This window comes from Somniosus microcephalus, chromosome 4 (assembly GCF_052327205.1).
Source record: "Somniosus microcephalus isolate GS21.2 chromosome 4, FLI_Smic_1.0, whole genome shotgun sequence".
Taxonomy (NCBI): Eukaryota; Metazoa; Chordata; class Chondrichthyes; order Squaliformes; family Somniosidae; genus Somniosus; species Somniosus microcephalus.
In genome coordinates this window covers 311,704,178-311,731,982 of record NC_140990.1, presented here as the reverse complement: position 1 = coordinate 311,731,982, position 27,805 = coordinate 311,704,178, and the positions used below count along the sequence as shown (strand labels likewise).

Sequence of the window (27,805 nt, the reverse complement as noted above, 5' to 3'; positions counted from 1 at the left end):
CAAATATTCCCGTTTGACCCATGACATCACGGAGAGGTCAGCTCATGTGGAAATACTGGGATGACTTCGCTTGTGGATTAGTGCAGGAAGGTTGGGGTAACAGACAGAAGGCCTGAGGTTTGGTCCCTTGTCTGTGCTGAGTTAGCTGGTCTCAGCTCGGGTGTTACAAGGGCCCTCTCAATACCCTGATTTTTTTTTGTGGGTGCGTGTGTGTGTGGGGGGGGGGGGGGGGGGGGATAGATGAAGTTCCTGACCTGCAGAGCAAATAAGGAGAAATTGTTTTCAGTGACAGGAGGGTCGGTAACCAGAGGACACAGATTTAAGATAATTAGAGAATTTTTTTACGCAGCGAGTTGTGATCTGGAATGCGCAGCCTGAAAGGGCGGTGGAAGCAGATTCAATAACTTTTAAAAAAGGAATTAGATAAATACTTGAAAAGGAAAAAATTGAGGGCTATGGGGAAAGAGCAGGGGGAGTGGGACTAATTGGACAGCTCTTTCAGAGGCACAGGCACGATGGGCTGAATGGCCTCCTTCTGTGGTATATCATTCTACGATCTCGTGACCATGCTAAAAACAGCACATATGGGGACATTAGGCATGGCGGTGACATCCTCCAATAATACAGGAGCCTGCCGACACATTCTAGGTTGACACATAGAATGGGATATGGGGGGAGGGAGGGGCTCCTGTCGCCCGTGGTACCCCAGGACAGGGCCACCACCTATGGGAAAGCAAGAGTGAAACACTTCAAAGAAAACAAGACAGAGCAACAACACATTCAGGATTCTGAACAGAGGGTTTCATTTAACAAGGGACCCACTGGCTGTCAGAACTATAGGCGTCAGGTTTCAAAGCAAGAACACAACAAACCCAATACAGGAAACTGTGTTATCCGGAGGCTAAATGTCCGGCAAGCTCGAGCCACCGGCAAAAATCAGGAGCCGTTTCGTTAGGTTTTTTTTCTTTTCGTTGCTTTTTTCTCTCAACAGTCAAGCTCTGCAAGGTCTGTAGCTAAGCAACAGCTTCAGCTAGAGACGCTTGCCGACTGTTTAGAAGCTGTTGCTAAGCAACAGGGTTTGTTGATTCACACGGAGCTGAAAATCTCCGTATGTTTCAACATCAGCGCTGGTGTGTCCGGCAGTTTTGTGGGAACGGCAACAGCTCGGTCCCGTCGTTGCCGGATAGCACCAAGTTTCCTGTATAATGAAGGTGGGTATAAGTTGTAATCTGGTGAAATTAAGAGTTACAATTGTGATTGGGAGACAATGTCATACGACTGGATTACTCAGTTTCTCCTCTCCCAATGTTGATTCTTCACTTGACTATGGTTCTATTTTCTCGCAAGTAGCTGTTACTTACCTGCACGGTGAGTATCCACGAGTATTCGCTCCGTGGCCTCACCCCATCCCAATTCCCAAACCCACAACCTTACCACCTGGAAGGACAAGGGCAGCAGGTGCTTGGGAACACCACCACCTCCAAGTCACACACCATCCTGACTTGGAAGTTTATCGGCCATTCCTTCTTCGTCACTGGGTCAAAATCCTGGAACTCCCTCCCCAACAGCACTGTGGGAGTACCTTCACCACACGGACTGCAGCGGTTCAAGAAGGCGGCTCACCACCACCTTCTCGAGAGCAATTAGGGATGGGCAATAAATGTTTGCCTTGCCAGCGACACCCACTTCCCATGAATGAAAAAAAATTCTGGCCTATTGTGCATCCCCAATTTTCATCGTTCCACCATCAGCGGCCGTGTCTTCAGCTGCCTGGGTCCTAAGCTCTGGAATTCCCTCCCTAAACCTCTCTCCTTTAAGATGCTCCTGAAAACCTACCTCTTGTCCTAATATCTCCTATCGTGGCTCGGTGTCAAATTTTGTCCAATAACGTTCCTGTGACATTTTACTGCATTAAAAGTCAGAAGGTTGTGGGTTCAAGTCCCACTCCAGAGACTTGATCACAAAAATCTAGGCTGACACTCCAGTGCAGTGCTGAGGGAGTGGCCGTGGGATCTTTCACATCCACCTGACAAGCCAGATGGGGCCTCGGTTTAACGTCTCATTAATTAAGGAAGGGAAAATAGAATATGAGAGTAAGCTTGCAGGGAACATAAAAACTGATTGTAAAAGCTTTTATAGATATGTGAAGAGAAAAAGATTGGTGAAGTCAAGCGTAGGTCCCTTGCAGTCAGAATCAGGGGAATTTATAATGGGGAACAAAGAAATGGCAGACCAACTAAATACATATTTTGGTTCTGTCTTCACAAAGGAGGACACAAATAACCTCCCAGAGATGCCGGGGAACATAGGGTCTGATGAAAGGGTGGAACTGAAAGAAATCAGTATTTGTAGGGAAACGGTGTTAGGAAAATTGATGGGACTGAAGGCCGATAAATCCCCAGGGCCTGATAATCTACATCCCAGGGTACTTAAGGAAGTGGCCCTAGAAATAGTAGATGCATTGCTGGTCATCTTTCAGAACTCGATAGACTCTGAAACAGTACCCATGGATTGGAGGGTAGCTAATGTTACCCCACTATTCAAAAAAGGTGGTAGAGAAAAAGCGGGGAATTATAGACCGGTAAGCCTGACATCGGTAGTGGGGAAAATGCTAGAGTCCATTATAAAAGATGTAATAGCAGAGCACTTGGAAAGCTGTGACAGGATCGGACAAAGTCAACATGGATTTACAAAAGGTAAATCATGCTTGACTAATCTACAGGAATTTTTTTGAGGATGTAACTGGTAAAATAGATAAGGGAAAACCAATGGATGTGGTGTATTTGGACTTCGGGAAGGCTTTCGATAAGGTCCCACATAAGAGATTAGCATGCAAAATTAAGGCACATGGGATCGGGGGCAAGGTATTGACTTGGATAGAGAACTGGTTGACGGACAGAAAGCAAAGAGTTGGAATAAACGGGTCGTTTTCCGAGTGGCAGGCAGTGACTAGTGGGGTACCGCAAGGATCGGTCCTAGGACCCCAGCTGTTCACAATATATATTAATGATCTGGGCGAGGGAACTGGATGTAATATCTCCAAATTTGCAGACGACACAAAGCTGGGTGGGAGCGTATGCTGTGAGGAGGATGTCGTGAAACTCCAGTACGATTTGGACAGGTTGGGTGATTGGGCAGAAACATGGCAAATGCACTATAATGTGGATAAATGTGAGGTTATCCACTTTGGTGGCAAAGACAGGAAGACAGATTATCTGAACGGCAATAGATTGGGAGAAGGGGAAGTGCAACGAGACCTGGGTGTCCTTGTGCACCAGTCGCTGAAGGTAAGCATGCAGGTGCAGCAGGCGGTTAAGAAGGCAAATGGTATGTTGGCCTTCGTAACAAGAGGGTTCGAGTACAGGAACAAGGATGTCTTGCTAGTTGTACAGGGCCTTGGTGAGACCACACCTTGAGTATTGTGTGCAGTTTTGGTCGCCTTGCCTGAGGAAGGACGTTCTTGCCATGGAAGGAGTGCAGCGAAGATTCACCAGGCTGATACCTGGGATGGCAGGAATGACGTATGAGGAGAGATTGTGTTGATTGGGCTTATGCTCACTGGAGTTTAGAAGATTGAGAGGGGATCTCATCGAAACCTATAAAATTCTGTCAGGCCTGGACAGACTAGATGCAGGAAGGATGTTTCTGATGGCCGGGGAGTCCAGAACCAGGGGTCATAGTCTAAGGATAAGGGGTAAGCCATTTAGGACTGAAATGAGGAGGAATTTCTTCACCCAGAGAGTGGTGAACCTGTGGAATTCTCTGCCACAGGGGGCGGTGGAGGCCAGTTCATTAAATATATTCAAGAAAGAGTTGGATATATTTCTTAAGGCTAAAGGGATCAAGGGATATGGGGAGAAGGCAGGGACAGGGTACTGAATTTGGATGATCAGCCTTGATCTTATTGAATGGCGGAGCAGGCTCGAAGGGCCGAATGGCCTACTCCTGCTCCTATCTTCTATCCAAAAGACGGCAACTCCGACAGTGCAGCGCTCCCTCAGCACTGCACTGGGAGTGTCAGCCTAGATTATGTGCCCATGTCTCTGGAGTGGGACTTGAACCCACAACCTTCTGACTCAGAGACAAGAGTGCTACCCACGGCTGAAACCTAGGAATTTAACTGCTAGCCTGTAAATAAGGTTACCAGCAAACCACTGGGAAGATTGAGATCTTCCAGACTATTACGTCACTTCAAGATGTACAAGACACACCTGTACTTCAACATCACGGCTATTCCAGCCACATCCTTGCATGGATACGAATCCGGAACTACACGTCCCCGTATCGCTGCAGCCCCTCCCTCCCTCCCTCCGCCTCCCCCCACCCCCTCCATTCCAACAGTTCCCCCTCCAGTGCGGTCACCCCTCATCTTATACTGCATCCTTCTTTCACTTACATTGCAACCTGTGTGTTGAAGACTAGTGTGATGGGCTGCCGCGTATTCTCCATGCAGTGGGCCGAGAGGGTCAGGTACTTCGGGATGATCACCTGCTGACCAAGCTTGTTATTCAGAGACAGCTGCACGTTAAAACTGTAACGTTTCAAATGGAGTATCAGAACCCTGGAAGAAGAAGTCAGTCAGTCATTACAAGCAAAGCAGCTCGGACAGTACGTAGGAGGCAGGGGGTAGTGCACAGATTTAATAATTCCCATTTTTGCACCTGGTGTCAGAGACTCACTCCCAGGGCAGGTACAGCACAGGTTAGATACAGAGTAAAGCTCCCTCTACACTGTCCCATCAAACACTCCCAGGGCAGGTACAGCACGGGTTAGATACAGAACAAAGCCACAATTTTTGCAGCGTGTCCGACTGCACCTCTGACACCTCCCAGACATCTACTGCTGCACCTCAGACCTTTGCTTTGTGGACCTACCCCACTCGGAGCACAATCTGGACCCAAATTTATTTGAATTGCAGGCATAAGAGAGAATTCACCTCCCATTTCTGCACTGGATTTAACCCTGGGTTCATTAGGGTGCGAAGGTTGGCCCTGCCTTCTGCCCCATCCCATCCATACCTCCCCACCCACTCGGGTACTGACCTGGGCAGCCTGCTGAACTTGTGGGTCACAACTGCACTTTTGCCATTGCACTTCTCGCAGGAGTATTCAATTTCTTCAGCCTGAAGCAAAAGGAAATAATACGATCAGCAATATCCGACTGCCCACCTCCTGAACGTAGTTCGTCCAGGTACAAATGGACAGGCCGTCACCCACTGGGGGGGGGAAGCGTCCCGTGAACATCCTTCACCTCACTGCTGACTAGGCTTTGCGTCACTCCCACAGCAAGTCCTTGGATGAAGATAGACTGCAAGTTCAGGGACTCAAAACTTCACGCACACAAGCCACAACTGCGCCAGGTCTTAAAGGAAGCTGGCCTGTGGTGTCGGTGGGAATCTTTGGAACCCCTGTCCTCCCTCAGACTTTCCTCCTGTAATCGACAAGCCTTTAACAGGCCAATGGCATCATCTAATCACCTGCAGAAACACCTTTCACGACCTCGGTGTCCCAAAGCGCTTTACAGCCAGTGATGTACTTTTTTTTGAAGTGCAGTTACTGTTGTAATGCAGGAAACGCGGCAGCCAATTTGTGCACAGCAAGCTCCCACAAACAGCAATGTAATAATGACCAGATAACCTACTTTTACTGATGTTGACTGAGGGATAAATATTGGCCCCAGGACTCTAGGGGCAACTCCCCTGCCATAGTGCCAGAGGATCTTTTACAGCCACCCGAGGGCAGACGGGGACTTGGTTTAACGTCACATCTGAACAACAGCCCCTCCGACAGTGCAGCACTCCCATAGTAATGCGTCATAGTAGTGTCAGCCTGGATTATGGGCTCAATAAAGGATAGTATCCTACTGAAAACAAGGGCATATAAAGTAGCCAAATCTAGTGGGAGGATAGAAGATTGGGAAGCATTTAAAAGCCAGCAACGATTAACTAAAAGATTAATTAAGAAAGGGAAGACAGATGATGAAAGTAAACTAGCAAAAAATATAAAAACAGATAGCAAGAGTTTCTACAGTTATATAAAAAGAAAAAGGGTGGCTAAAGTGAATGTTGGTCCCTTAGAGGATGGGACCGGGAAACTAGTGGTGGGGAACACAGAGATGGCAGAAACGCTAAACAAATATTTTGTATCAGTCTTTACAGTAGAGGACACTAAAAATATCCCAACACTGGACAAACAGGGGGCAATGGGGGGGGGGGGGGGAAGGAGCTAAACACGATTAAAATCACTAAGGAAGTGGTACTCGGTAAAATAATGGGACTTAAGGCGGATATATCCCCCGGACCTGATGGCTTACATCCTAGGGTCTTCAGAGAAGTAGCGGTAGGGATTGCGGATGCATTGGTGGTAATTTTCCAAAACTCCCTGGATTCAGGAAAGGTCCCAGCAGATTGGAAAACTGCTAATGTAACGCCCTTATTTAAAAAGGGAGGTAGACAAAAGGCTGGAAACTGTAGACCAGTTAGCCTAACATCTGTGGTTGGTAAAATGTTGGAGTCCATTATTAAGGAAGCAGTAACAGGACATTTGGATAAGCATAATTTAATCGGAGAGTCAGCATGGTTTTATGAAGAGGAAGTCATGTTTGACAAAATTTGCTCGAATTCTTTGAGGATGTAACAAACAGGGTGGATAAAGGGGAACCAGTGGATGTGGTGTATTTGGACTTCCAAAAGGCATTTGACAAGGTGCCACACAAAAGATCACTGCGCAAGATAAAAAATCACAGGATTGGGGGTAATATACTGGCATGGGTGGAAGATTGCCAACTCTCTGTTTTCTGTTAGATAGCCAATCAGTAACTAGTGGTGTTCCGCAGGGGTCAGTGCTGGGACCCCAACTCTTTACAATCTATATTAACGATTTGGAGGAGGGGACCAAGTGCAACTGATCCAAGTTTGCCGACGATACAAAGATGGGAGGGAAAGCAGTGAGTGAGGAGGACATAAAAAACCTGCAGAAATTTGGCAGATGGAATATAATGTTGGAAAGTGTGAGGTTATGCACTTTGGCAGAAAAAATCAAAGAGCAAGTTATTATCTAAATGGAAAGAAACTGCAAAGTGCTACAGTACAAAGGGATCTGGGGGTCCTGGTGCATGAAACACAGGTTAGTATGCAGGTACAGCAGGTGATCAGAAAGGCCAATGGAATCTTGGCTTTTATTGCATGGGGATGGAGTATAAAAGCAGGGAAGTCTTGCTTCAGTTATACAGGGTACTGGTGAGGCCACACCTGGAATACTGCGTACAGTTTTGGTTTCCATATTTAAGAAAAGATATACTTGCTCTCGAGGCAGTTCAGAGAAGCTTCACTCGGTTGATTCCGGAGATGAGGGGGTTGACGTATGAGGAAAGGTTGAGTAGATTGGGCCTCTACTCATTGGAATTCAGACGAATGAGAGGCGATCTTATCGAAACATATAAGATTGTGAGGGGGCTTGATCGGGTGGATGTGGGGAGGATGTTTCCATTGATGGGCGAGACTAGAACTAGGGGGCATAATCTTAGAATAAGAGGCTGCCCTTTCAAAACTGAGATGAGGAGAAACTTCTTCACTCAGAGGGTAGTAAATCTATGGAATTTGCTACCTCAGAGAGCTGTGGAAGCTGCGACATTAAATAAATTTAAAACGGAGATAGACAGTTTCCTAGCTGATAAGGGAATTAAGGGTTATGGGGAGCGGGCAGGGAAGTGGACATGAGTCTAGGTTCGGATCAGCCATGATCCTATTGAATGGCAGAGCAGGCCCGAGGGGCCGTATGGCCTACTCCTGCTCCTACTTCTTATGTTATGTTCTCAAGTCGCTGGAGTGGAACTTCAATCCACAACCTTCTGACTGAGGTGAGAGTGCAACCCGCTCGAGTGCCATCACTCTCACACACACGCAACAGCACAGTCAAAAGCAAAGTGAACACACCCTGAAGAAGAGATCGAGTGAGTCCTGGATTGACCTTGGAGGTAACAGCGTTTTCCGCCGCGGGAGGTCGATGGAAAGGTCGTTGAATTGTTCTCGTTTGGTAACACTTTCATAACACCTGTGACACAAACAGAATCCTGGGTTACCAAGTGAAACAATACTTTGTGCCAGCCCCAGTCCCTTCCGCAGGCTGTTGCGCGCACACACTGGTCAAGTACAGAACAGAGTACTTACTACTTTGCAGATTACACTGTACTTGCAGATACACAACAGTCCTACACGGGGATACAGTCCTCGATGACACACAGATTTGTACACTGCACTCCAGGTGTGGATGTACTGATGCAGGAAGGGAGAAACGCGCACACTTCCTCAGGTCCTGCTCAATGTTCCCCGTGATTTTTTTCGGGCTGCGCGGCCCTTTCAAAATTCCGCACATGCGCGTTTGTTCCAATTTAAAAGCCGGTGAACCGGCTGCGTGGGACCCCAAGAGCACGGCACAGCCACGCAGTTTAAAGGGAACATTGATCCTTCTGACCTGCTCACCTCCCCCAGGCAAAGTTCCTTCAAAGCTGCTCGGCTTTCTGCTGGTCCCGCGCAGCCCGGGACCGGCTTTTCGAATGTTAAACTGTGAAGGGGCCGCACCCCACCCCCCCCCAAAAGAATGACGGGGAACACTGCTACGTATCGGTCAGTGCCCAGGATCAGGTCACGTTGCCCAGATGTCAGCAAGACCCGAGGAAGTATGGGTGCTCTTTCTCCCCTTTGGCCCCTGAACAAGGCACTGGTACACCTGCAACTGGAGCAGTGTACACAACTGTCGACAGCAAGTGTCGAATGATACAGCACAGTTGGCTGGCTGATGTCTCCCCTCCACGGCCCTGGTGCCACAATAGCCGAGATTAGCTGAGCCTGCACGGACCAACATTCATTAGTGACGGGGTTTTTAGTTTGGTTGAAGAGATTGGCCGGTTATCTGAGAGACGATCGGCAAATACCATACAAGGCACGAGGACGCTGCCCATTGCATACAGACCTTCCCATCAGTCTGACTGCCTAAGTTCTACGTACGTTTTACAACCGATGGTATGCAGAACCTCGAACTCCACGTTGGAGACGATGGGGCAGGTGTAGACCCTTGCAGTGCCGGCCTCGTGACACGCTCGTCCGGCCGGACTGTCCTCCCCCGCCACTGGCTCGTTCTTCCACGTCTTGTTCAGCTTCTCCATGTCTTCCTTCAGCTGGTCCAGGCACTGGCTCAGGAACTCGTGGGCGTCCTACGGAGACAGACCGAGCAGGGACTGATTGAAGTGCACATTCCTGCATAAAACCTGCACGGTACAGTTTTCTCCTGCAATAGCTGAGTAGCAGGCATGAGTGGAAATGAGCTTTTGTTGTGCTTTCAGGGCACACAAGGTTAAACATGGAATATAGTGACAGCACAGAATAGATTCATAGAATCTTACAGCACAGGTGGTCATTAGGCCCATCGTGCCTGCTCTTTGAAAGAGTTATCCGATTAATCCCACTCCCCCCTGCTCTTTCCCCAGAGCCCTGCAAATTTTTCCTTTTCAAGTATTTATCCAATTCTCTTTTGAAAGTTATTATTGAATCTGCTTCCACCGCCCTTTCAGGCAGCGCGTTCCAGATCATAATTCGCTGTGTAAATTTTTTTTCATCTACTCTCCTTTGCAAATTATTTTAAATCTGTGGCCTCTGGTTACCGACCCTCCTGCCACTGGAAACAGTTTCTCCTTATTTACCTCTATCAAAACCAGTCATGATTTTGAACCCCTCTATTAAATTGCCCTTAACTTCTCTGCTCTAAGAAGAATCCCAGCTTCTCCCGTCTCTCCACATAACTGAAGTCCCTCATCCATGGTACCATTCTAAAAAGACTTGCATTTATACAGCGCCTTTCACGACCACCAGAAGTCTCAAAGCGCTTCACAGCCAATGAAGTACTTTTAGAGTGTAGTCACTGTTGTGATGTGGGAAACGCGGCTAGTAAATCTCTTCTGCACCCTCTTCCAGGCCTTCACGTCCTTCCTGAAGTGTGGTGCCCAGAATGACTCATTACTCCAGCTGGGGCCGAACCAGTGTTTCATAAAAGTTCACTATAACTTCCTTGCTTTTGTACTCTATTCCTCTATTAATAAAGCCAAGGATCCCATATGCTTTTTTTTTTTATATAAACAGCCTTCTTAACTTGTCCTGCCACCTTCAGAGATTTGTGTGTGTACACCTTGAGTGTCTCAGTTTCTGCACCCCCTTCAAAACTGCACCACTTTTTTTATTGCCTCCCTTCATTTTTCCTTCCAAAATCAAATGCCCAGAATTGGACACAATACTCTAACTGGGGTCAAATCAGTGTTATATAAAGGTTTACCATAACTTCCTTGCTTTTGGACTCTATGCCTCTATTTTTTAAGCCATGGATCCCTTGCGCTTTTTATGCTGGTAATTTACACTCAAGATAGCCAAGGTTTGTGATTAAGCTTTAATGATGTGCTTTTCTGGTTGCTTCCACTTTAAGAGTTAGATCAGAAGGGGGACGGCGCGTGGCGCTGGCCTGATCCAGGACTGCGGGGACGGCGCGTGGCGCTGGCCTGATCCAGGACTGCGGGGACGGCGCGTGGCGCTGGCCTGATCCAGGACTGCGGGGACGGCGCGTGGCGCTGGCCTGATCCAGGACTGCGGGGACGGCGCGTGGCGCTGGCCTGATCCAGGACTGCGGGGACGGCGCGTGGCGCTGGCCTGATCCAGGACTGCGGGGACGGCGCGTGGCGCTGGCCTGATCCAGGACTGCGGGGACGGCGCGTGGCGCTGGCCTGATCCAGGACTGCGGGGACGGCGCGTGGCGCTGGCCTGATCCAGGACTGCGGGGACGGCGCGTGGCGCTGGCCTGATCCAGGACTGCGGGGACGGCGCGTGGCGCTGGCCTGATCCAGGACTGCGGGGACGGCGCGTGGCGCTGGCCTGATCCAGGACTGCGGGGACGGCGCGTGGCGCTGGCCTGATCCAGGACTGCGGAGACGGCGCGTGGCGCTGGCCTGATCCAGGACTGCGGAGACGGCGCGTGGCGCTGGCCTGATCCAGGACTGCGGAGACGGCGCGTGGCGCTGGCCTGATCCAGGACTGCGGAGACGGCGCGTGGCGCTGGCCTGATCCAGGACTGCGGAGACGGCGCGTGGCGCTGGCCTGATCCAGGACTGCGGAGACGGCGCGTGGCGCTGGCCTGATCCAGGACTGCGGAGACGGCGCGTGGCGCTGGCCTGATCCAGGACTGCGGAGACGGCGCGTGGCGCTGGCCTGATCCAGGACTGCGGAGACGGCGCGTGGCGCTGGCCTGATCCAGGACTGCGGAGACGGCGCGTGGCGCTGGCCTGATCCAGGACTGCGGAGACGGCGCGTGGCGCTGGCCTGATCCAGGACTGCGGAGACGGCGCGTGGCGCTGGCCTGATCCAGGACTGCGGAGACGGTGCGTGGCGCTGGCCTGATCCAGGACTGCGGAGACGGCGCGTGGCGCTGGCCTGATCCAGGACTGTGGTGCCAAGTACACATCGAGCATGTGGAGAGCACAGCTCCCCCTCATGGCAGAGAAGGACTATTGCAGCATCTCAATCTACTCAACAGGCGCCAAGGCATTCAACGACAACTTGCATTTATTCAATCTTAAGATATTAGATGCCTGATCTGCACGTTCACTATCTGATCTGATCAGCTGTTGAGAGATCCCTTTTCTCTCCCATTAGCCTCCCAACCACTCTTCAGCTGCATTTCATCTTTCCTACCCCACCCTTTCAATTCCTCAGCTTGCTCATCAATTTCTTCCACCTTTGCTTTAGGACCATAGGAACTGCTAGACGAAAAAAACCCACAGTCCATCTAGTTCATCTTCAAAGTCCAGGCGGACACTCTAATGCAGTACTGAGAGTGCGCTGCACAGTCGGAGGGGCAGTACTGAGGGACGCTGCACTGTCGGAGGGGCAGTACTGAGGGAGCCCTGCACTGTCGGAGGGGCAGTACTGAGGGAGCCCTGCACTGTCGGAGGGGCAGTACTGAGGAGCAATGCACTGTCGGAGGGGCAGTACGGAGGGAGCGCTGCACTGTCGGAGGGGCAGCACTGAGGGAGCATTGCACTGTCGGAGGGGCAGTACTGAGGGAGCGCTGCACTGTCGGAGGGGCAGCACTGAGGGAGCATTGCACTGTCGGAGGGGCAGTACTGAGGGAGCGCTGCACTGTCGGAGGGGCAGTACTGAGGGAGCGCTGCACTGTTGGAGGGGCAGTACTGGGGAGCAATGCACTGTCGGAGGGGCAGTACGGAGGGAGTGCTGCACTGTCGGAGGGGCAGCACTGAGGGAGCATTGCACTGTCGGAGGTGCCGTTTTTTGGACGAGATGTTAAACCGAAGACCTGTCTGCCCTCAGGTGGACGTAAAAGATTTCAACTATTTCAAAGGAGGGCAGGGGCATTCTCTCTGGTATCATGGGCCAATATTTATCCCTCAATGAACATCACTAGAACAGATTATCTGGTCGTTATCACATTGCTGTTTGTGGGGGTTTGGAGTACAAGAGTAAGGAAGTCTTGCTACAATTGTACAGGGCCTTGGTGAGAGCACACCTGGAGTACTGTGCAGTTTTGGTCTCCTTATCTAAGGAAGGATATACTTGCCTTAGAGGCGGTGCAACGAATGTTCACTAGATTGATCCCTGGGATGAGAGGGCTGTCCTATGAGGAGAGATTGTGTAGAATGGGCCTATACTCTCTGGAGTTTAGAAGAATGAGAGATGATCTCATTGAAACATACAAGATTCTGAAGGGGATTGACAGGGTAGATGCCGAGAGGTTGTTTCCCCTGGCTGGAGAGTCTAGAACCAGGGGGCTAATGATAAGGGGTCGGACATTTAAGACTGAGATGAGGAGGAATTTCTTCACTCAGAGGGTTGTGAATCTTTGGAATTCTCTGCCCCAGAGGGCTGTGGAGGCTCAGTCGTTGAGTATATTCAAGACAGAGATTAATAAATTTTTGGACTCTGGGGGGAATCAAGGGATATTGAGATCGGGCGGGAAAGTGGAGTTGATGTAGAAGCTCAGCCATGATCTGATTGAATGGCAGAACAGGCTCGAGGGACTGTATTGGCCTACGCCTGCTCCTAATTCTTATGTTATGAGCTTGCTGTGCGCAAATTGGCTGTCGTGTTTCCAACAGTGAACACTTCAAAAGTGCTTCATTGGCGTCCTCAGGTTGTGAAAGGCGCTATAGAAATACAAGTTTGTTCGTTCTTAACGTCCTGGTAGTCTCATGGTACAACGATACTGGAGTTCTTGACTAATCACAGCATTCAATCTCTATCAACGAGTCTACAACAGACCCAGACATGAAGCGAGGAAAACCCCCAGCGGTGGCGAGCTTTGGGAACCACAGGTCCAAAGACACTTGTTCCTCCCGAGCACGCTGCACTCGCCACACGTCATATATCGGATCCCAAAATGTTTTGCCCTCCTCTTATCCGGCTCTTACTTCAATCATTCTTCCTGAGGAAATCCTCACCTCCAGTTTCTTACAATCCAAGGTCAGTGTCACCCAACTGCTCGCCTGATCTCGGTCTTTGCTCCGACTCTGTTTAACCCCCGCGTCCTGCGTGAGGGGCCTTGGCCCCTTCACCGGGGATTACCCATGACAAAAAGTGGAGCCGCAGGTTTAACCGTCTACGCCCGCCCGCCCCTCAGTCCCGACAGTCGTGATCCTTACGTTCTGCACGTATCCAGAGAACCTCTCGGCAGTGGCGGAGATGGCATTCTTCACCTTCTTCAGCAGTTCTTTCTTCACCTCCGGGCTGCAATTATCCTTCTTGGCCAGAAGGTGGGCGAAGCGCCTGCCGGTGGTCAACACAAGAGGGTCAGAAGTGATCCTACCCGCCCTACACACTCACTCTCCCAAAAGAACAAGATCAAATAGAACATGAAAGCACCTCTTTCTAGCAAGGCTGCCTGTATTTTATGAACCGTTATTACAGTATACTTTTGTTTAACTAGAGCATGAGAGACCTGTAGAGAAAATAAAAACTAACAACCAGGTGCATGTAAATCACAAGCCTGAGCCCCAACAGAGGCAAATGAAGAGAGCACCCCAGCCCCACCAGCAGGGAGTCGTGTCCCCAGCCTCAGCCAGACAGGTCCCCGTGCCTCCCCCCCCACCAGCCAGAGATATCACTCCCCGCCCCGAGCCAGAGGCCTCTTTCCCACCCCCTCAGCCCCCCCCACCCCGAGGCCTCACTACCACCCCCCTACCCCAAACACCCCCCAGCCAGAGACTTCACCCCCCCCAGCCTCAGGCCTCACTCGCCCCCCCAGCCAGAGACAGAGGCCTCATTCCCTCGCCCCCAGCCAGAGACCTCACTCCCTCTCCCCTCCACCCCCCCCACCCAGAGACAGGCCTCACTCTCCCCCCTCAACCCCCCCCCCCCACCAAGCCAGAGGCTCCACTCACTCCCCCCCCACCAAGCCAGAGACAGAGGCCTCACTCCCCCCCACCAGCCAGAGACCTCACTCCCCACCCCCCCAGACTGCACTCCCTCCCCCAGCCAGAGACAGGCCTCACTCTCTCCCCTCCACCCCCCCCCACCAAGCCAGAGGCTCCACTCACTCCCTCCCCACCAAGCCAGAGGCCTCACTCCCCCCCACCAGCCAGAGACCTCACTCCCCACCCCCCCAAAAGACTGCACTCCCTCCCCCAGCCAGAGACAGGCCTCACTCTCTTCTCTCCCCCCCCCCCCCCCCCCAACCAAGCCAAAGGCTTCACTCACCACCACCCCCCCCGCCCAGCCAGAGACAGAGGCCTCACTTGCCGCTCCCCCCCCACCCCAGAGACAGAGGCCTCATTATCCCCTTGCACCCCCCCCAGAGGCAGAGGTCTCACTAAGCCCCCTCACAGCCCATTAATAATACAGTATTATTTACTGTCCCACAGTGACCTGTGCTTCTCGATACTGCATGCACTATATGTAAAACAAAAGCTGTTGAAATAACATGAATGGGTCCAGGTTCTCAGATTGCGCCAAGTTGTAGTTTCACGTCACAATACTGAAACACTTACTTGAGCAGAGTGTTGGCTGGAATTTTCTTCCATGGGATGCCTTGCTTCAGCAGATCAATTGCCAGAGATTGAATTGAAAACAGGGACTGCAGGATGGCGTTCATGTAACAGGTATTGCCAAGGTTAGAAAACCTGCCGTTCAAAGCAAACAAATCCCATTAGTCAGGCTATCAGTGACAGCTTTTAAAAAAAAAATTGATTCTTGGGATGTGGGCGTCGCTGGCAAGGCCAGCCTTTATTGCCCATCCCTAGTTGCCCTTGAGAAGGTGGTGCTGAGCCGCCTTCTTGAACCGCTGCAGTCTGTGCGGTGAAGGTACTCCCACAGTGCTATTAGGGAGGGAGTTCCAGGATTTTGACCCAGCGACGATGAAGGAACGGCTGATATACTTCTAAGTCAGGATGGTGTGTGGCTTGGAGGTGGTGGTGTTCCCAGGCACCTGCTGCCCTTGTCCTTCTAGGTGGAAGAGGTCGCGGGTTTGGGAGGTGCTGCCGAAGAAGTCTTGGCGAGTTGCTGCAGTGCATCTTGTAGATGGTACACACTGCAGCCACGATACGCCGGTGGTGGAGGGAGTGAATGTTTAAGGTGGTGGATGGGGTGCCAATCAAGCGGGCTGCTTTGTACTGGATGGCAAAAAAAAAAAATCACTCATGTTGGCTTAACTAGTTTCGACTGAGAGCGAAGAGGACACAAACGCAAAACGAAAAAGCCCCAGCGAGACCAGGAAGGATTTTGGGAATGTGCTACATATAGCTTGAGCAGTCGATGCTGCGACAAGGAACGCCTATACAAGGGAAAGACAGATATACTTCCATTTCTACAGCGCCTTTCACGACCTCAGGACGTCCCAAGGCGCTTTACAACCAATGAAGTACTTTTTTTTAAAAATATAAAGTATAGTCACTATTGGAAAGCAGAAAGTGCGGCAGCCATTTCACACACAGCAAGCTCCCAGAAACAGCAATGTGATAATGACCAGATAATATTTTAGTGATTTTAATTGTGGGATAAATATTGGCCAGGTAACCGGGGATAACTCCCCATCTCCTCTTCAAAACAGTGCCGTGGGATCTTTTACATCCACCTGAGGGGGCAGACGGGGCCTCGCTTTAATGTCTCATCCGAAAGACGGCACCTCCGACAGTGCAGCACTCCCGCAGTACTGCACTGGGAGTGTCAGCCTAGATTTTTGTGTGACTGGATAAATGCAATGGGACTGCGAGCCCAACAGGTCATTAAACGCTCAGAGGAACACGGGGTTCCCGAGGTTTTGGGGCCGCGGAAATGTCACGCCGAGCAAGGTGCCAAACGGCCCTTTATCACACCAGGAGCAATCAGCCTGTCGAACGGAGGCAGCAATCCCAGCAACCATTTGATATTGTGATGGGGGATGCCCTGGACAGGCCCTCGTCTGTATCTAGTGATCTGGACAGTGGTATAGGACGCGAGGGTAGACAGATAGCCCGGGAGATTCGCTCAGTTACTGTGGAAGAAATTCGACAGAACTTTCCTTCGGGAATTTGAATCAATTTGTTAGGATCACGAATCGGGGAGACTGGGCGCAAAGGAACAGCACCATCGGGCTGAATGTAAGAAAGCACAGAACCACTGACAATTAAACCTGGTGGCTCAGAGAGTTCACCCCGCCGACAGCCTGACACTGCCCCAGCGAGAGTGGCCAAGGACGGTCTCAGGACAAAAACGCCAACCCGAGGTTGCACGTGACGCTCGCATTTACCCCACGAAGGCACCAGCTGGTTTCTTACCCCTGCAGCGGCTGTGCGGGCTGGGTGGCATGGGGCACCCGAGGCCTGTTCCATCCCGTGTAATCCTGATTCAGGCGCAGTTTCTTCACCGACTGGGGCGTGGGCTGAGGTAAAAATCCCAGGTTCCTTTTAGCTGAGGGAGCCTGGCCAGAGAGGCCAGACCTGCCAAAAGAGAGAGATAAATACACAGAATTTACAGCACACACACAGTTCATTCAGGCCAACCGGTCTGTGCCGGTGTTTATGCTCCACGCAGGCCTCCTCCTAATCTATTTACTTCACCTCACCATATCAGCATGATCAACAACTTGCATTTATATATCGTGCCTTTAACGTACTAAAAGGCCCCAAGGCGCTTTCCTTCTATTCCTTTCTCACTCACGTGCTTATCTAGCTTCCCATTGGCAAAAGGGTTGAGAACCAGAGGACACAGATTTAAGGTGATTGGCAAAAGAATGAAAGGCGACGTTAACGAAAAAAAAATTTTACGCAGCAAGTGATTAAGATCAGGAATGCACTGTCTGAAAGGGTGGTGGGGGCAGATTCAATCACAGCTTTCAAAAGGGAGTTGGATAAGTATCTGAAGGAAAGAAATGCAGGGCGACGGGGAAGTGGGACTAGCTGAAGTGCTCTTGCAGAGAGCCGGCACGGGCTCGATGGGCCGAATAGCCTCCCTCCGTGCTGTAACCATTCTTCTATGAAATGCATCTAAGCTATTCGCGTCAACTTCGAGTGAGAGCTGGCCCGGTTCCTGGCTGAGGCGGAGATCACCTCTTACAGAAGGTGGGCACTGCAGGAAATTCAGGGCCAGAGTGAGCCCCTGGACTAGTTTTGATCGCCTAGATTGTCGGAGAGGAATTTCCCAGATTTTTCCCCCCAAATTGGCCTGGTTTTTTACCTCTCCCAGGAGATCACATGGTTTCAGGTGGGATGGAGAGTGTATATATTGTGATACACAAGGTATCGCAATAGTGTGGGACAGGCTGCATGGACCAGAGGGTCTTTACCCATCATCGTTGTTCGTATGTTTGTTCGTAACTACTCCTTGTGGTAGCGAGTTCCACATTCTAAACACTCTCTGGGAAAAGAAGTTTCTCCTGAATTTCAACATTTCAAAAGTACTTCATTGGCTGCAAGGTGCTTTGCGACATCCTGAGGTTGTGAAAGGCGCAACAGAAATACAAGTCTCTTTCTTCCATCAGCCAGCACGCCTGGTCTCAATCGCAATTCCACCCAGTGACTCCTGCCGGAAATGCGCCTGTTGGGGACAGGATGGTGTGTGGCTGTACTGCCCTCCACAGTCGAATAACGTGGGGACACTTGCTGCTTGGGTTCAGATAGGAAGAATGGCTCAGTGTTTGGCTCACGACCGTGCAGATGAACCCCAGTGAGAGCTCTGTGGGTTCAGGAGAAAATGCCAACTCTCTTTAATATTTAAAAATGGAGCCATCACTGTCTAGCACTTTGCCTGGGAAATATGCATGGCTACTTCAGAGGGCAAGAACATTGCAAAGTGTGGGACTGCCGTCATGCGTAGGCTATACCGATGGGGGTGGCAAAATTCCCTATCCTGAACGACATTAGTGAACCAGTTGGGTTTTACAACAATTCAGCAGCTTCATGGTCACTTTTCTGATGCCAGCCCACAAGTTACCAGACTTATTATTCAATACTATAACATGCCATGGTGGGATCTAGCCCAGTACCATAGCCACCACACTGTTGAACCTGTATGATTTTCCCATCATGCCTACTTGAACTGGGAAAAATAACACCCAGTGAAATGATGCACTTTAGCCCTTCCAAATTCACTGGAGAGGATTTTACAAAACACTGGTGATTACTGATCCCACTTTGGAGCAATTTAAGATAAGACGCACATTGCATTAGATGTCGCATTGAGGCCAGTGCACTATCACTCGTAGTCACCAACAGGCTAAACAAGCCCCGTGACAACATGGCAAGGAGAAAAGGACTCCCTTGCTGCTGAAATGGGGTTAAGTTGGCAGCACACCTACAGCAAGGCTTACCTATCCAAGAACGAATTTCCCGCGGTGTAATCCTTGGAAGAGGATCTGCTTCCATAAAAGGACTGCAGCGGCACTGTACCTGCAAAGAGTTGGACAGACGTTAAAACACCACAGAGCTCGAAACCAGCGCCCTAATCTACCCCAGCTGGATATACCTCCATCTCCCAAACACACTGTCTGTTGGTGCCCCCGGTACTGCGGGTTCACGATTAAAAGGTATCCCGCAACAAGGAAAAAAACAGATACCCTGAACTTCTTTCACAATGGGTCCCACACACAGCTTCATTCATTTGGGCAGACTCGAACCCAGAGATGGGAGAGTTGTCGCTGTGGTACTTGTAAATGGGATTCAAATATATATTTTTTAATTATACCAATATTCTTATTTATCACAAGGTGAGGGATATTACTACAAAGAAAACACTTGAAGGCACCCAGTGTCAGCACCAAACACTCCCATGGTAGGTACAGCACGGGTTAGATACAGAGTAAAGCTCCCTCTACACTGTCCCATCAAACACTCCCAGGGCAGGAACAGCACAGGTTAGATACAGAGTAAAGCTCCCTCTACACTGTCCCATCAAACACTCCCAGGGCAGGTACAGCACGGGTTAGATACAGAGTAAAGCTCCCTCTACACTGTCCCATCAAACACTCCCAGGGCAGGTACAGCACGGGTTAGATACAGAGTAAAGCTCCCTCTACACTGTCCCATCAAACACTCCCAGAGCAGGTACAGCACGGGTTAGATACAGAGTAAAACTCCCTCTACACTGTCCCAAACACTCCTATGTACAACATCGTAGCAGCCCAGGAGGGGTCCAGAGATCCAGGCTGCCAGCTCTCCAGGTGATAATAGATTTTGTTAGCATACTTCCTGAGAGAATCTTGTGTGAAAATTAAAGGGCGAGTACCGCAAGCAGAACAAACTCTCCTCCGGATGCACTTTAGAGGAAGAATGAACGACTTGCATTTCTATAGCGCCTTTCACATCCTCAGGATGTCCCAAAGCGCTTTACAGCCAATGAATTACATTTAATGTGTAGTCTCAGGGAAATGTAACAGCCAATTTGCACAAAGCAAGGTCCCACAAACAGAAATGATGTAAATAACCAGATAATCTGTTTTAGGCGTTGGTTGAGAGATAAATATTGCCTAGGACACTGGGAGAAGGAACCAGCACAGTCGCAATGTGCCAAATGGCCTCCTATTGTGCTATATCATTTTGAGTCTATAACTCCGCGGCTCTTCAAATAGTGTCATGGGATCTTTTACATCCACCTGAGAAGGCAGATGGAGCCTCGGTTTAACGTCTCATCTGAATGATGGCACCTCCGACAATGCAGCACTCCCTCCGTACTGCAGGACAGGTTATGTGCTTCAGTGTCTGGAGTGGGGCTCGAACCCTCAACATTCTGACTTACCATCAAGTACAGTTCTCGAGCGATCAGAAGCACTGCGAATAAAGCAAATTAATCTTCAATACTTCAACTCTACTTGGCATGCCCCTCAACAGTGACGGGGACAGGAGTAGCTCCGTGGCTGAAGATTTCGTCGGCCTGCCTCCATGATTTTTTTCAAACAAACAAAGAAAACACTTACCAGAGTTCCTGCTCTCCTCCGCCTGCTTCAGGTGGAGTTGCTTTTCTCGGCAGTTGGTCAGGAACTTGCGAGCAGGGTCACCAGTCGCCTTGTTATTGCTGTAACAAAAGATAGATTGAAATCTAACCAGCAGATCAATTTTCTATACAATCTTGCTGGGTCACAAGTCACACATTAGCCCCACCTCCGCTCCCGAAACAGCAACACCATCTCCTTTGCCACTGCACACTGCCATCTCCCCCTTTGCTATCCCTAGTGCGCCCCACCCCTACTCCTTGCATAACTCCCATTTCTCAACATTCGGCTCCAACACGGGACCCTTCCAATTCCCTTGAAACAGCATCGTTAAGATTCTGACCCAACGCATCCAGCAGATACGAACCTGGAGGAGTCGTTCTCTTTGGGATAATCTTCAGTCAGTTCCAGGTCTGGAGTCAGCATCCTCTTTCTTTTCTCGCTCCTTCAATAATAAGACAGTCACAGGATTAATGAATTAAGGTGCTAAAGATGATGCTGCAAACACACAACATTTGAGAACGAGTTAGAAATCAGAAAAACCTAACCAACCCGTACGAACACAGGAACAGGAGGAGGCCATTCAGCCACTCGAGCCTGTTTCACCATTCAGTGAGATCATGGCTGGTCTGTATCTTAACTCCATCCACCCGCCTTGTCTCCATATCCGTTAACGTCCTTGTCTAGCAAAAATCTAGCGATCTCAGATTTAAAATGATTAATTGAGCTAGCACTTACTGCTTTTTGTGGGAGGGGGTTCCAAACTTCTACCACCCTTTGCATGAAGAAATGTTTCCCAACTTCTCTCCGGAATAGCCTGGCTCTAATGTTAAGGTTATGTCCCCTTGTCCTAGACTCCTTCCTTCCCCCCTCCCCCCAGCAGAAAAAGTTTCTCTCCATCTACCCTATCAATTCCTTCCAAAATCCTTAAAAGCTCAGAATCACCCTTTAACCTTCTATATTCCAGGGAACACAAGCCTACTTTTATGTAATCTCTCCTCATAATCTAACCCTTGGAGCCCTGGTAACGTTGTGGTGAATCTGCACTGCACTCCTTCCAAGGCTAATATATCCTTTCTAAGGTGTGGGGCCCAGAACTGTACACAGTACTCTTCTTCTGTTCAGGTGTATGTAGTGGAACCAATTAGACTCCATCGCCCTTCTGCCTTAATATCAACCCTGTAACCCTCTTATTTTCTCTTCCATTCAAAGCTGCACCATTATCATTCTAGCCCGTTCCCCATTCTCTACATAGAGGGGCAGCCCATTCCAAGAGCCTCCGCATTCCCTACATAGATGGAGCCCAGTGTCCCCATGCTCTGCACTGGGGCAGGCAGCCCATTCGAACCAACTCCCTATTGATTGCGTTGGGAGAGACAGTGGATTCCATGAATTAACTTTGTACAAGTGTACAGTTGAGCTAACCCAATGGTCATTTTATGTAGGACAACCGGCTTCATTAGAATCTATTCTAAACACCTTCCCGCCAATGTACTGTTGCAGACAATGTTGGACATTGGCAAACAAGTTAGAACCTGTGATAAAAAGGTCAGTAAGATACAGAGTGGATGTTAATTCAAACTGTTCTGCTGCAGCAAAGTGACCCCCCCCCCCCCCGGCACAGGTTTATCCTACATATTGTGTTCTCTGTTACTACTGTTGTACAATGCAGTTGGTAAGAGCCAAACTACACCATTATTATTTTAAACCCTTAATTCAACTCTGTCCACAGGAGAAATGAGGGAGTGTAGTACAAGCGTGTGCGGAGGAATAAAGCCCAGAGCAAGATGGGACCATTCGGCCCATCAGTCCCGTTCCATCCAGAGTCTTATTGCCCTCATCAAACTCCCAACACCTTCCCCTCCTCACAGAGTCCCTGATTTAAGGAACACAGAAGTGCCCATCTCTACCTCTGGAAGGGACGGGGGTGGAAACAAGAAACTGTTAAGACTCCGCAATCTTCGATCCGCCTTCTCAACAGATATCGATCCAGCTCCGTTCAAAGCTGTCAATTAGCCCGGAATCACCTCCCCTTCTTTGGAAGGTGAGAGGGTTGCCCTATGAGAGATTGTGTAGAATGGGCCTATGCTCTCAGGAGTTCAGAAGAATGAGAGGTGATCTCATTGAAACATAACATTCTGAGGGGGATTGACAGGGTAGATGCTGAGAGATTGTTGCCCCTGGCTGGAGAGTCTAGAACTAGGGGGGGGATAGTCTCAGGATAAGGGGTCAGCCATTTAAGACTGCGATGAGGAGGAATTTCTTCACTCAGAGGGTTGTGAATCTTTGGAATTCTCTACCCCAGAGGGCTGTGGAGGCTCGATTGTTGAATATATTCAAGACTGAGATCGATAGATTTTCAGACACGAGGGGAATCAAGGCATATGGGATCGGAAAGTGGAGTGGAGGTCAAAAATCAGCCATGATATTATTGAATGACGGCACAGACTCGAGGGGCCATATGGCCTACTCCTGCTCCTAATTCTTATGTATACTATCCTCCTTGTGTGTTAAATTGCATAGTTACAGTAAAACTGACGCAAGACATAACTTCTGTAAACTGTCTCTTACCGGTTTTCAGATAGGACTGTCCTGGACATGGTGTGAGAGGTTGAGGTCAGTGCCGTCCCCATCCGGCTGCCTGGGGTACCGCTCGCTTGCAGAGTTTTCGGCCCATGCTGCAGGGATGCCCGGCCTGGGCTGCTCAGCGATTTCCGGGTCGGAGTCTCGTCTCGTCTGGCTGGCGTCTAGAAGAAATGTTTCACGGTCACAAGCTCGTATTTTTTTTAAAAAAATTTAAGCGCAGTGAGGAAAAGAGGGGAAAGCTGCAAATGCTGGAACAACCAGAAAATGGCAAAGACATCAGCTGTGATGAAAGATCCCAGCCCAGGCACGAGTCTCTCGGATGTTGAACGGCCTGCTGTCTATTTCAGATTGTCTGGGAAATTAACAGATTTCAAAATTCACAGGTTTTCGTTTCATCGCTGGATAAGGTAGAGAATGGAATCTCAACAAAGCACTACCACCCCACCCCCCCCCCCCCCCCCAGGTCGAACATCCATTCTGCGGAGACTGGAAGAATATCTGAAAGTCGCATTGACTATTTTACAATACAAACCGGCCGATGGTTACCCACCTGGTTCTCTATATTAGACAGCTGTCGGTGAGATTCCTTCGACATAACCCGCTTTCCAACATTCCTCCAAAGTTGCTGGATCCTTGATGTGGCTTTCTCCCTGAAACGGAATAGTGGACGTGAGACAGAACAAAAACTTCACAGCAGCAGTGGACTGGAACGACCCAAATCAAAGTTCCCTTTTAAGCTGCGCAGCGCTCCAGAGGTGCACAGCCGGTGAGCTGGCTTTTAAATCGAAAAAAAAATCCTGTATGCGCGGAATTTTGAATGGGCCACGCAGCCCCCAAAAAATTACGGGGAACATTGATCCAAATAGTATCAGAACAAGGTTAGATACCAGGGGAGGAATCGGACGATCACTGGGTTTCTAAGATCTGTATTTATATGGGAGGGACTTCAGATAAATGGAGAGACTGGAGAAGCTGGGGTTGTTCTCCTTAGAGCAGAGAAGGTTATGGGGAGATTTAATAGAGGTGTTCAAAATCATGAGAAACGGTTTCCACTGGCAGGAGGGTCGGTAACCAGAGGACACAGATTTAATGTGATTTCCAAAAAAAAAAGGGAGATGAGAATTTTTTTATGCAGCGAGTTGTGATCTGGAATGCACTGCCTGAAAGAGTTGTGGAAGCAGATTCAATATTCACTTTCCAAAGGGAATTGGATAAATATTTGAAAAGGAAAGAAATTGCAGGGCTCTGGGAAAGAGCAAGGGAGTGAGACTAATTAGAGAGCTCTTTCAAAGAGCCGGCACAGGCACGATGGGCCAAATGGCCTCCTCCTGCGCTGTGTGATTTTACAAAGACAGACACCATGATCGATGAAGCGAAACTTTGAGTCAAGGCTTAGTGAAAAGGCCCCAAGCAATCCACCAACCTCCAGCCACTGTTCCATTCACCAGTGGAATCCGGGCTTGCAATCTCAGCCATGCCTTTGCGGGTTGGCACTATGACTACGTACAGCACCCTCCTTGGACTATTCGCACACGCCAGTCAGCTGGAAGCAGGGCTGGTGCCCGCTTTCTCCACTGGAGGATACTGTGCGGCACCGGGGAGAGGTTTGTGTGTTTTGGGGGGGGGGGGGGGGGGGGGGGGGGGGAAGGTGGAGAGAAGGGGTGAGATAAATTTGAAATAGTTTAAAACGCTCAAGACCAAAATATTGAATTACCGGGGGATTTGGGGGGGGGGGGGGGACTCAGAATATTAAAATCTGTGGAATTCACAGCTCTGCAGAATGAACTTGAGGGGTTGAGCCGTTGCCCCTGGATTTGGACATGCCAATGTACTTTGACCCATGATGTCACACGCCATTGTAATTCATCGTTCTGACGAAAGGTCACCGACCTGAAACATTAACTCTGTTTCTCTCTCCACAGATGCTGCCTGACCGGCAGAGTCGTTTTTTCAGCAGTTCCTGTTTTTATTTCAAATTTACAGCATCCGCAGTATTTTGCTTTTGTTTCAGAGTCTCTTGCACCTCATCGGGCCCTCGGTGAATCCTTATAAAACTAAATCCTAATGCCTTCTTCTAAGTTTCCTTTTTGTTTTTGTTCAAATTTCTTTTATTAGTTGTGCCCCTTTAAAAAGAGATTGGGGGAGGGGCCGCATTTAAAATGGGTCTTCAGTTGGTGAAATAAAACAGGAAATGCTGTAAACACTCAGCAGGTCAGGCAGCATCTGTGGAGAGAGACACAGAGTTAATGTTTCAGGTCGGTGACCTTCAGAATGGGCTTATATTCTTCGGAGTTTAGAAGAATGAGAGGTGATCTCATTGAAACGCATAAAATTCTTACAGGGCTTGACAGGATAGATGCAGGGAGGATGTTTCCCCTGGCTGGGGAGACTAGATTAGGGGGTCAGAGTCTCAGAATAAGGGGTCGGCCATTTAGGACTGAGATGGGGAGGAATTTCTTCACTGAGGGTTGTGAATCTTTGGAATTCTCGACCCCAGAGGGCTGCGGAGGCTCAGTCGTTGAGTGTAATTACATAGGATATACGGCACAGAAACAGGCCATTCGGCCCAACTAGTCCATGCCGGTGTTTATGCTCCACTTGAGCCTCCTCCAGTCTTTCCTCATCTAAATCTATCAGCATAACCCTCTATTCCTTTCTCCCTCATGTTTGTCCAGCCTCCCCTTAAATGCATCCATACTATTCGCTGTGGTACCGAGTTCCATATTCTCACCACTCTTTGGGTAAAGAAGTTTCTTCTGAATTCCCTATTGGATTTCTTGGTGACTATCTTCTATTGATGGCCTCTAGTTATGCTCTTCCCCACAAGTGGAAACATTCTCTCTGTATCCACTCTATCAAAACCTTTCATAAGAGATCGATAGATTTTGGGCACTAAGCAAATCAAGGGATATAGAGACAGTACAGGAGGTGGAGTTGATTAGAAGTTCAGCCATGAACTTACTGAATGGCAGAGCAGGTTAGAGGGGCCATATGGCCTACTCCTGTTCTTATTTATGTTATTACAGCCTGCGGTCGCTGGCCGACAGTCGTCCTGACTGGCACCAGCTGGCGCACGTTCCATTTTGAACGCTGCACTCACCCACTTCGCTCAGGTCCTCCAGGTATTCCTTCAGGAGCAGAGCGTCTGTGCTTGGAGCCTTGTCGATAATCAGGCTGCTCTTGTCCTGCAGTGTCAGCAGCAGTCGGCTGTGTTGCTTCATCGAGGGGCTGATTTTCACCACCTTCACATTGTGGCTCAACTATCCACAGGGAAGGGAGGAAAAGGAAAAAAAAAGAGCTTGGTATCAGAGACATGCATCCAGTCTGTGCTGTATGATTCCGCGACCTTGAGCAATGAAGCAAAACTATCAGACAAGGCTTCGTAAAAAAAGGCTCAGCAATCCACTGAAACCTCCAGCGCACTCAATCGACTGATTTCAAAGGGATTATTTTAACCTAAAAATTTGAATTATCCAATAAACTGAAGTCAACATTGTTAATAACACAGCAAAGTGGGAATTTACAGTCTTTCATTTTTTTTAAAATTGGTAGATCATTTGAATTAAGCGACTTTGAAGGAAGGTAGACTGTAAAGTTGAAAAAACACAGCGGCTCCAGTAGCACCCGAAGGAGAGCATTCTAATCAAGGTTCCTGCCCAAAATATTAACCTATAAAAGGAGGGAAAATCAGCCAAGGTTCCCACTCCAGAGACCCCTGCTGAAAGACTGTGGCATAAATACTGTGGCAACAAGAGGTCAGAGGCTGGGTATTCTACAGCGAGTGTCTCACCTCCTGACTCCCCAAAGCCTTTCTACCATCTACAAGGTACAAGTCAGGAGTGTGGTGGAATACTTTCCACTTGCCTGGACGAGTGCAGCTCCAACAACACTCAAGAAGCTCGACACCATCCAGGACAAAGCAGCCTGCTTGATTGGCACCCCATCCAATTCAATTCAATTCAATTCAAATCGCTTTATTGGCATGACAAGGTACATCTTATGTTGCCAAAGCATCGAAAAACATTCATGGTTGAACACAAACGCAGGTCTATCCATACAGTGTATAAACAGATATATCCCTGAGTGTATAAATATACATTCGTATAATTTGTATATACTCTTTTCTTAGGTTTAATGGTTGTCCCTCTGTTTATGGCAAGCTGTGACATAGTGTGCCGCTAAGGTTACACAATTTCTCTGTTCCCCTAGTAGGTATGGGAGTTTTGGTCGTCATTCAAATTTCTGAATTCAGGGCATATTTTTGTGAATTTTGGGTAGAAATTCTCCCTGATATTTTCCACAAGCTGTGAGGAAGTGCATCTGTGTCTCCACCACTCCCTGACTGCAGTGAGAGCATATCCTGTCCTCTCTTGGCAGCCGGGTCTGTCTGTGTCTGCCTTTTTCGATGGCCAGGCTATGTTCACTAAGTCTGTACATTGTCAAGGTTTTTCTCAGTTTGCTATCCTTTACCATGGTCAGGTATTCAGCCATGTTGTATTGTCTGTTTAGGGCCAAGTAGCAATTGAGTTTGTTTTGGGTTTTTGTTGTTTCTGCCCAACATGACAGATATTTTTCCTTTTGCTTAGTGACAATTGTGTTGGGTCGAATTCTCTGTACTACGATGTCACTGTCCTGGGGCTGGTTATTGTTAGTAGTGTTAATAGTTACTTCACTGAGTCCCAGGACTAGTTGACTGAGGGTATTCTTCTTTATGGTCCTCTCTTGGCATTTCAGGGCTTTGTAAGGATAGCAGTGGGGGTTGCTCATTTTTA

General features: G+C 49.2%; 1 protein-coding gene across 1 annotated transcript in view; it reads right to left on the bottom strand.

The window, feature by feature from the left end:
- The window catches only part of LOC147120598 (ubiquitin carboxyl-terminal hydrolase 37-like), a 95,787-nt gene that overhangs the window by 37,299 nt on the left and 30,683 nt on the right, over window positions 1-27,805 (bottom strand). Inside the window, 14 exon segments of the mRNA XM_085986726.1 lie at window positions 4,397-4,561; window positions 5,043-5,122; window positions 7,934-8,051; window positions 9,005-9,210; window positions 13,693-13,816; window positions 15,037-15,168; window positions 16,801-16,962; window positions 18,831-18,909; window positions 20,433-20,530; window positions 20,815-20,892; window positions 23,019-23,194; window positions 23,584-23,645; window positions 23,648-23,683; window positions 26,134-26,293. Coding sequence (XP_085842852.1) covers window positions 4,397-4,561; window positions 5,043-5,122; window positions 7,934-8,051; window positions 9,005-9,210; window positions 13,693-13,816; window positions 15,037-15,168; window positions 16,801-16,962; window positions 18,831-18,909; window positions 20,433-20,530; window positions 20,815-20,892; window positions 23,019-23,194; window positions 23,584-23,645; window positions 23,648-23,683; window positions 26,134-26,293 — 1,676 coding nt within the window.